Source organism: Apostichopus japonicus, chromosome 9, assembly GCF_037975245.1.
Source record: "Apostichopus japonicus isolate 1M-3 chromosome 9, ASM3797524v1, whole genome shotgun sequence".
Taxonomy (NCBI): domain Eukaryota; kingdom Metazoa; phylum Echinodermata; class Holothuroidea; order Aspidochirotida; family Stichopodidae; genus Apostichopus; species Apostichopus japonicus.
Genome location: NC_092569.1, coordinates 26041477 through 26052060, shown reverse-complemented (window position 1 = coordinate 26052060; position 10584 = coordinate 26041477). Strand labels below are relative to the sequence as shown.

Sequence of the window (10584 nt, the reverse complement as noted above, 5' to 3'; positions counted from 1 at the left end):
TACATTTCAAGTTACTACAGTATATATATATATATATATATATATACATACTACAGTGTATCGATTATCTACACCAGAACCAAGCAGGGAGCCAAATCTATGGTAGGGGCCTTATTGTCGGTCCACATGGACAGATATGGGCCCCTATTTTGGAAATCTGCATTCCCCCCTCAAGTATACATATTATAAAAATGAGAATAGTATTCTTTATCCCAAATAGTTACAGGGCCCCGTAATTGACCCAGGGTCCCTGGGATGTCGTCTTACATTTGACCCTCCTCTATTGTAAGGCTTGCAATATTCCATATCATCTATAAACAAATTCACGCCGCTAAATTAAACATCGCCATATATACTTAGTAAAATAGTTTCTAATCAAGACTACGCGTCACGTTTTCATAACCAAGTGCTACTATAGTATATGTTTCCATGCATAACTGCATTTATCATAGCTTGCTTGACAATCATTGTCGTAGCTGCATGGGTGCTATTTTAAGCTTGTCCTTTGATCAATACTTTTGATAGTACTGTTTGTTTTCTTCGCTTTTGTAGATAACCATTATCGTGACACTTGTCAAATGAAGGTGTTAACTCATATATTTGTATATAAGGTTTTTTTTGCACTGTAAGCGGAGTCATGAAAAATGCGGTATAACATTTTACTTTCAAACACGGCTTGATACTTCCTCGTCAAATGACGGATGCGTCAAACTTATATCACATGGTGTATCCCGGATAAGACAGAATGATTAAACAAAAAGCAAGAGAGCTCCCAAATAATACTATATTTTAATGATATACTTTAATCGCTCAAAACCGTGTCGTGAAGACTTGAAAAGTCATTCCCTTTCAAATGAGGTTTTGGAAAGTCATTTTACGGTGTTTTACCAGTAGATGGAAGGTGGGTTACAACACATATATTAAATGAGTGAACTTAGAAAAAACACGAGAAATTTATTATTTTAAAGTATTAGTAACTCCTATAAGTTATGCAATATACATTATTTAGTGGTATGAGCAAGTGGGGGAGGGTAGGGGGTGGGAGTGGAGGAGGTGGAGGGGTTCCGTGGAGGTCGGCTTGATGCAGGGGTTCCAGGGTCACATCCCCTATTTTGTAAAATCCTTGATCTGCCTCTACTCCTTCCCTAAAGGTTATTTCCCCGACCTAAATCAATCGGGGGGGGGGGGGGTTTAGAATGGACAAATTAAAAACTTTAGAATGAATTATTCACAGTGGTTCTTGTGGACTCATTTGTTGAAGTACCATAACTTGGATTTAGACTGCTGAACCATGTTGTTGTTGTTCGTGTTTGGGTACGGCGAACTCTTCGTTTTTGCCAGGCATGATATTGCAATTATATTTTGGGGCGAATGAGGCTTTATTTCATATTCTGGCAGAAAAGCCCGCGTTATTTGGAAGCCTTTCCTAGAACACATATTTTTTTTTGTATATGTGTGCTCAACAGGCGATGATAAATAATTACAGGCCTTGTAATAACTGGAAGCGCCTCGCCTTTATTGCCGTGTGCGCAATCTGTATAGTGACAAAACAGAATTTACATGTGCGTTGTGTTTTTTTTTGTTGTTTTTTTTGTCTTTGTAAAGTAGAAATTAGTATAAGTCGTTAACAAAGAAACAAAAAGCGAGAAAAACAGTACAGGGAAGTTTCTTGCATAACTTAATAATGACAAGTTCGATTATGGGCGAGGCAACAACACCAAACGTTGTGAGTCCGAGTATATACGAGCAACAATCCGTGAATACGGGTAACGGTACGGACGAAAATGTTTGAGAATATAATGTCAAAGGAAGATTTCTACTCATATAGAATAGGCGGATTCTTGCTGACGTCACTGTTTTAGTATGACGTTTATGTAATATATACTATATTTCATATGTACCTTATATATATATATACATGGTCTATAATGGTATACTTTTCTATAATTTTTAATCCTTTTCTAGATACAAAAATTATGACTTCATCTCCTTAAAAAAAAGGAAAAAAAGTAGTTTTTGGTGATTTTTTTGACATGAGTGAATTTGAACACGAATATGTCTATTATTTCATAATTCGATCATTCTGAGCCTGTCCGTGGCGTAATTCCGTATAAAATAAGCTCCCTTCAAAATGATACCTATATGAGGTTAGCTCCTTAATTCATAGGTAGAATTCTGAAACGTTGACCCATCGTTCTAACAATGTATAGCGCAAAAAAAAAAAAAAAAAAATCCGATTCAAGTGCATGATAGAAGAACGAAGGAATTGAGGAGTAGCTATTTAAAACCATGATCGGGTACATGTGACACATTAAAAGGGGGCATGTTGGTACATTTGATGATATTTTTCGTCGGATTTAAAATGCTGTTTTTCACCAACCAAATATGAAGACTGCGTCAAAAAACCTTCACAAATTTCGTAGGTGGTTTGATATTTCCGTGTAGGTCACATCGGGAAAGAAATCAATTTGAAATCACAACACATCAAGTCTGATATAAGAATAGCTGACTCCCAAAAGCGGTCCCCTATTTCCTTGTTGAGCCATAATCCTGTTCATTCCCCTCACACGCAACAGTCATTTGCTTTGAGTGGCCCTATCAGCAAAGAGTTCCTTATTCTATTGTCATGTTCGTTTGACATTTCACAGCATACAGGTTATATAAAGCCATTGTAATTGCCTATATACAGCGAGCATCGGCAAATTATCAAGCACCCTGAAAAAGTTCTTGAGGTTTGAAATAGCTGTAGGCCTATATGCAACTATAACAGCAATTTTTTTTACATTAAAATGAAAAAATGATAATTTCTTGTCATATTCAAACTTATACAACATACCGACATGTATAGAAAAAAAAGCATTTCTCTGGAATGATAAAGACTGCATAACAAAATTCGGTGTTCTGATCAACCTTTGCGATATTTGTATACCAAAGGGATTGAGACACATGCCTAGATATTGTTTTTGTGATATGAAACGATAGTTAAAATCTATATATATATATATATATATATATATATATATATATATATATATATATATATATATATATATATATATATATATGTATATATATATATATATATATATATATGTATGTATATATATATATATATATATATATATATATATATGTATATAGGAATAACTGAAAAATCACCCAACATTGTTATTAACAGATATTGGTGATAATAGGTTTCGGACAGAGCAAAGCTGTAATATCTTTTCGACTAACAGGTCATTTATTAAAACAAAAAGGTCAACGTTTTGAATAGAGTGAACTTTACAAGAAATATTGTAACATGCATATTCATTAGTAAGAACATTTGGCTATAATAGAAACCGGTTCATCAACAATCAATGAATTGTCACATGTATGAAGTTTTCTTCTTTCTGAAAAGCTGTTGAAATATAAAAACAGAACGAAAATAGAATAAACTACTTAACGGTTAGCACTGTTTCATCGGTAGATGTAATAAATAATTGAAACATCTATTGTCTCTATACCAGTGACGTCATTTTCGCGTTGTTAGTTGGCATTTTATCAGCCTGCCGGTGATTTTTTTTTTATTCAATTAATGACATCACCGAATTATATATTTGCATCACAAAATCAGAAAATAAATATAAGTCACCCCTCTCAATGGCTAACAATATTTGATTGGCAGTTGAAATAAAATAATTGAAAATTCCATCGCATTATCATTGAAAATCGTTCGGGCGTTTTTAGTTATATTATATTTATGACGTCATACACTTACATATGCAAACTCCAAATCGAAACGTTAACTGAAACTTTTGGACATGTGGAAAGTAAAGTTAATTTAAACTCCATGGGAGAGTGTTGAGCTCATTAACAGTAATAAAAAAGGTCGGTACTGTATAGGCATGGCCTGGCAAAAGCGGAGGGGAAGGGGAGGAGGCTTCAAGAGCTCCAGCCTCGGGGTCCTGGATAATTGAGGGGGCCTGGAAAATCATGAAATTATAATTGGACCCCTGGACAGTTCTGGCCGTCGGCGCGATTTGCTGTATACTGACAACTTTTCTCAAGCTGTATCATGTGAATGAAATTTTTTCCTTTAAATTAACTATATTCCGTGCCCCGAAGAAGAATGGCAGCCATTATTTCTTTATAGAGGAATGCTGATTAAGATTGGCAAAGAATTAAAGGCATTGAAGACTCGCCCAAACCGCGTGCCGCCCTCTGAAAAGATAACTTTCCGTTGCTTGCAAGTGAAGTTTTCTTCTTGTCGCTACAAAATGCAGACAGTAATGAAAAGTGATACCTTGTTATATTTTACCTGGACCTGAGATCAGGGAGTTCCATAACAACTCCATGCTGAGATGTCCATCGCTGCTATGTACACTGTGTTGTGGGTATTGACCGTTGTTGAATGTATTGACTGTACACTAGTGTTTAATTACCGACGATAGCAAGCTGTGTCTGTATTTTCTGGGATCGATGGAGTTGTGTCTAACACTTTTGTTACACCTCATTCGAAACTAGGTCAGATTACCGACATCAGTAAACTAAAAGTAAACTAAATAACACTGATGTGCTTTAAACGATTACTCTTCCCTGATGGGACAATAGTACCAAAGTAAACTAAATAGCCTTTTGATCCTATGTGCAAAAAGTTCTGAAAAAAATTACTACAACAATTTTTAGGTTGAAACCAATCCTTTAAATGAAAGTATACGGTGAGTATTATTTTACAATTGAAAAAATGTGATTGAATAATTTATTAACGGGGTATACGTATAAAAAACGAACTTTGACATAAACTGCATCACTTGCGAGTTAGTGCAAATAGTTCAACGAGGGCATAGGCGTGTATCATACTTCGCTTAATTCCAAATTAATTAATTAATTAATTATTTAATTTTAAAACATGAAGAGACAAGTCCAAGTTCTCGTCCACATATTCTTGTGTAAAAAAATTGCGACACAACTGGTGATAATTTGAAAGCCAAAATGTATTTTTTCCCCATTTTCTTTGAGGTACAGTGTTTGTAACAATAATCAACACGTACATACATATTAGATACATACATACACACCATACAGATAGATATGGGTATATATGCCCTTCAGTACGGTGAAGAAGGGTTATTAAAACAACAGTGTTCATCATATTTAACTACAACTATTTAATTTCGTCCAAGTAAAACATTCTAGCCATATGAACTACACGCATTTATGTTCTTAGTAAAACTGCACTGAATCAGTCAGCCTATACTATTTACTACTTCTTGGCTTAAGTTGCTATACGCTCTAACAGTTATATATTAGAAAACTCTTGGTTAAATATTTTTTTCTTTATTTCTTTTATAACTATTTTTTTATATAAATTATATATTCATAAATAAATTCATAAATAATTTCCAGCAGGTTTCGTCCTGTCTCTCACACACAATTATCATTTTTCTTTTAATTTTCATATATAATCTATGTCTCATTTTAAATACACACTATATTTTGTTTTTAGCACGTTACCGGCTTTATACCTCGCAAGACTGCTGTAAATTCAGCTGTGTGGTAACATATGAATATCCAACACATATAGGCATTGATATACGTTTTATAAATATTATTTCCAATAATACACTTAAATACTTTAAATAAGGCAAAAATAAATAAAATATGGAATATAAAAATGGAATGTGCAACATGATACGCTGGTTCACAGAACCTACTTATGTGGTTGACTAGAACCAACTTTTATAAAAAAAAAATTTCACCAACTTTTCAGAAACCAATTTTCAAGACAATATCATAATCGATATCGATTAAGTTGTTTGTAGATCATATCGGATTCAGATTAGTCAAGTACATAAAGTGTGTCATGTTTTTTTTTAGGTAAAGAAATATCTGTTAAGTTCAGCGTATTCCTCAGAATTCCCCACCCCTTCCCCCCCCCCCCAAAAAAAAAGATTTTGAACTTCAGTGATCACGTGATCGACATCTCGACTCATGTTTTTGGCATAAAACTGATAGTTTTCAGCACATTTCAATCATTGGATGTCTGGTCACTCACATTGAAGTACGTATATAGATAGTCATATTGGGTAGTGTTGTTATTATATGCAAATGTAGCAAGCATATTACTAGTCAAACCATGATGATTATATCTGGACATTTCTTATTAATTAAGAATTTTAAACCATGTCATAGCCTATATAAACCATGTGTATATGTTATGTTTGATTTTGTTTCACCAAAACGTGAGTTACGGTATGAGGTTTCCATTTCTCAAAACTTAAGAATCGTAAAATTACAAATCCTTTGAATTGAGAAAATATCAATAACATCGAAGTTAATAAATAAACATTATATATATATATATAAATATATTATAAATAAATATATTAAAATATTGTAAAATAAATATGTAAATATTAAGAAAATGTTTGTATGCAAAAAGAATAAAGATCAAACAAAAGATGTCTAATGACTTAAATAAATATGAAGATAATATCTCTCTTTACACATGATTCCTCGATGGCATTTGTTTTATAAAGTGGTCGCTTTTTAAATAGTAAATGTATTTGCACTGCCTAGAAAGCAACTTTTTTTTTATTTTTTTTTTATAAAATATTGGAATATTGGAATGAAATCAGCCATTCACTATAACAAAATTAAAATGGAACGGATGAGTTCCATGGTTTTGTACCATGCATATCTTTCCCTTTATATCGCTCTCCTGTCGGCAACAATTATGTTCGTCATTATTTTAAGAGATGAATATTGCACAGTTTTTTAGTTTGGTCATTATCAAACCCCTTATAAGTATTTACTTGTCATACATATTACAAGAAACATGCTGGTGTCGATTCGTCTAAAAATAAAAAATAAAAAAATAAAAAAAAATTTTCCTTCCTTATATACCTTCCGTTAGAATGAACTATCTCTAAGATCTCTATCGTTAGGAAGAAAACATGTTCGGTTTTCCTATGCAAAATCAATTTTACAAAGTCAATTTGTCTTTCGCCCTTGTCGTAAGCCAAATATCATGTTGTAAAAAAAATTAATAAACTATTGTAACTTCCTTTTGACTAAATCAAAGAGGGAGATTTACATTGCTGATCATACGAACTATACCTGTAGCATCCTCCTGCTACATCCATCCATCCATCCACCAACCCTCTCCCCCACAACCATCCACCTCTCCCGTTTATCTCTCTCTACCAAAGCACTCCATATTTATTCTCTCAGCCTCATCCTTGGTCACTAAAATCCCCCTCCTTGTAATAAACTATGGAAATAATAATAAAAACAAAATGGACGGTTTTCTCCTCTCTCTCGAGGTACACATGATGGCGATTACAGAGCAAAGTAACCGCAGTCTGTTTTACGGTTTAATAGAGTTAACTGCCATAGATTGGGGGTCGGTTGTTTCGAACGTATTTACAACCCACTGTGATGTACTCCTCCATTTGCGTGTACTGAAATAGCCCATTGAAACATGGTTGTGAGTCGCTGAGTTTCAGTACAGGGAAAGCGTACATAATAGGATCACACCTTGCGTTAGGTATCTCATTCTCATTAACGCAATCGACACAGTGACACCTTACTTCCCTGAGGCTGACGGGGTACCTGTCCAAGACAGGAACATCATAGTGAACCTCCTGGCAGTGTCCCCCTCTCCCGGCTGCGGCGGCTGCTGCGGGCGCAGCGTCTGCTCGGGCTGTTGGAGAGGAGTCGTCTGCGGCGGTTCCCTCGGCGGGATGGTGATGAGGCCCACTCATGGAAGGTGCGATGAAGACACTGCCCATATCTTGTTTGGATCTCAACTTCTTCAGCTGAATGGTCAACTCCCTCTTGCTCGGAGTCCTACAAAAGTCGAGCGAATTGAGGTCTGCCCGAGCCGATCGCGATTTTCCTGATTTATTCCTTTTCTTTTCAGTATTGCCTCCTTTTTTGCCCGCTTCGCAAATAGTGAGAACGCACAGACCAACCACGGCGAATAGTAGTATCTGTAAGCAGAAAGAGAATAATGAAATATGAAAACGACTGAATTTAAGTCTATACCTACTGACAGGTAAGAACAGATTCGAGAAGACTTTCATAACAGTTATGGAGGAGGCATGTATATGGAAGGGAGCGGGGGGGGGGGGCGGCGGGAGGGTTGTTATTAAATTTGAAAAATAAGGATTAAAGGGGTGACCAACCAAGTATACCTCCTTTCCAATTCCTTACACTATTGCGCACTCATTTTCCCTCGCGAATCGTTGCTGGGTGTCAATTAATAATATGCTGTACCTCTGATTTACTTACACCACTCTTGCTAATTGATTCCTTCCTTCTGTATTGTGTAACAAATTTCATTTGATTCATTAATGTTATAGGAATTTATTATGGTGATGAACGACCAAACTATATAAGATCAGTGGAAAAACGGGATGAGATCCGTCACTAGTATCGAAATGGAATCATGTCAGAAATTGAAAAACTTTATTATTTGAAAATTTTGGCTGTTTTTTTCTTTATTCTGGTTGACAACTTAAAAAGAAAATAATCATTTTCATACATTTCTATTGTGATATTCTGAAAGCAATGACAGGCTTTTTCCACCGGTCAGAGAGAGATCTCCAGTTAACCTATCATTTTGTTTTCGTTTTCACCCTGCCGCCCCCTCCCCTCCCGTTCCCTTCCCCCACAACCGCCAATCATTTTCATTTGCTCTGATGGGAAGTATATGGCACCTCCGATCCTTTTAAGAGTTAAAGACTCTTGAAAATACTACATAATACACACCGCTCTGTGCAAATTAACCAATAATATCATATGATATCATATACTAAACGTAATTATGAGTAATAATGTTTATGCGAACTTTCAGTATGTATAAGGCCCATGTATATAAAGTGGTTTGTTCATTATTGTGAATGTATTTAAATAAGCTGCCATGTCATATGTACGCTAAACACGGTCACGTTTTTTTTATACCTTCGAAGGGGTTCTCCCTTCAGTTGATATCATTGCCTTGTAATAGGCTATAATGAAAAAAAAGGTGTCATTTCATTATGACGGCGGTTGTTGTCATGGCGATGCTTTTAAGCATTGCCCTTTTCACGCATGGCTTGATCAAAACCCTATTGTCCCACTATGCAAGCAAGCGCAGGGTCTGTATTGTAAACAAAATGAAGCCCTTGACTAGTTTAGTAACAATGTCATGCAGAAGGGAACTCTATCGTAAAGCAATTCTTGCAAAATTTCCATCGCTTGGGTGACAGCATAGGGCTAAATCTGGATTATACACTGGAAGAGAGTATAATACAATCGGCCATTTTAATTCGTAAATATTATGCGGACATGGCTATAGTCACACACCTATAGCACTGTCTCAGTTTATCTTCGAATGACATTATTATAATCCCCACGGCGCCCACCCACCCACCTTAACCGCACCGTATCCATAAGTTTCATCCATTTTCTAAACCACCCTTTTTTTCAGAGCGTTTGAAAAGGGTCGACTTTTCTTTTGGTAAAGTTTTGACGAGAATTATCTGTGATGATTATTTTTTTAGAAATCATACAAAACTAATCGGGTGCACGGGTCAAATGAGAAATGAATATAAGCCGTAGGCGAAAATATGCATACACATTTGTTAAACAGCGCACTCGACTTGTATTTACTTATCAGCTTTTAGACATATAGGCTGTATACTTAAGTCGAGACTATGAACCCACAACACACAGACCAAGTAAACAAAACAAAAAAAGTCCCAAAAGCAAATAACGATTTCATTTATGTGTTTCCTAAGTGTAAGTAACCGATATCGTATGGTTTTACTATTGGGGACGCAGTTGACCAAACCATATCAACAGAAAAGTGAATAATTTTCGGGAGAGACATATTAACATCATCTCGCGCTACCACATGGCTACTTCATGGCTACCTCACTCTCACCTCATCCCAACTCACCCCACCCTCTCACGTCTCCATCGACTAACCATTTCTTGCATCTCAGTGCAAATTGTCACCTGATAAAAATTGTTTTTAAACCCATTATTATCGATGTTAAGGTAGTCATTCTAGATAAATAAATAAAACTTAAAAAAAAAAAAGAAGTTACTTACTGTGTTGTATTTCATTTTGATGCACTTCTGAATGTTATAGAAACGACCGGCTTATAGTCTTAAATAACTGCAGAGTTTTCTGTCTCTCTTAGTTTTGCTAGAAATGTTCTTGATTTCAATTCTGGAAGTTAACCACTTAACGTCAGCTCATCGAATGCTTGCCAAATGAACGGCTTAGCGTACCTTATATGCAATTGTTATCGACCTGCCAGGGACGAATGGGGATTTCCCAAAATCGTATCGTCGAAACGCAATGCCCTATTTTCAGGATGTGCTTTCATACTACGGAAGCCGATAGGAGATCGTCGAAACGGAACTTACTGTTGTAAACGTTCGTGTAGAATCAGAGGTAAGAAAAAATCACATTTTCCTGTTTGAGTTAGGTTGTGCTTCGTGAAGTGGAGATGGAAGTTTGCTTAAAACGTTTTAGCCACCGCATCCGAGATAATTATGTTACATAAAGGGGGATTGGCAGGCACACTAGCTTTCAAATATGATAAC

General features: G+C 35.6%; 1 protein-coding gene across 1 annotated transcript; it reads right to left on the bottom strand.

The window, feature by feature from the left end:
* Positions 1-5918: 5918 nt before the first annotated feature.
* Positions 5919-10229, bottom strand: LOC139973509 (uncharacterized). Its single transcript, XM_071980239.1, has 2 exons — positions 10084-10229; positions 5919-7976 (listed from the first exon to the last, which is right to left on the bottom strand). The coding sequence occupies exons 1-2, from the start codon at positions 10096-10098 to the stop codon at positions 7368-7370; spliced, it is 624 nt and encodes a 207-aa protein (XP_071836340.1). The 5' UTR covers positions 10099-10229; the 3' UTR covers positions 5919-7367.
* Between the last annotated feature and the right edge of the window lie 355 nt (positions 10230-10584).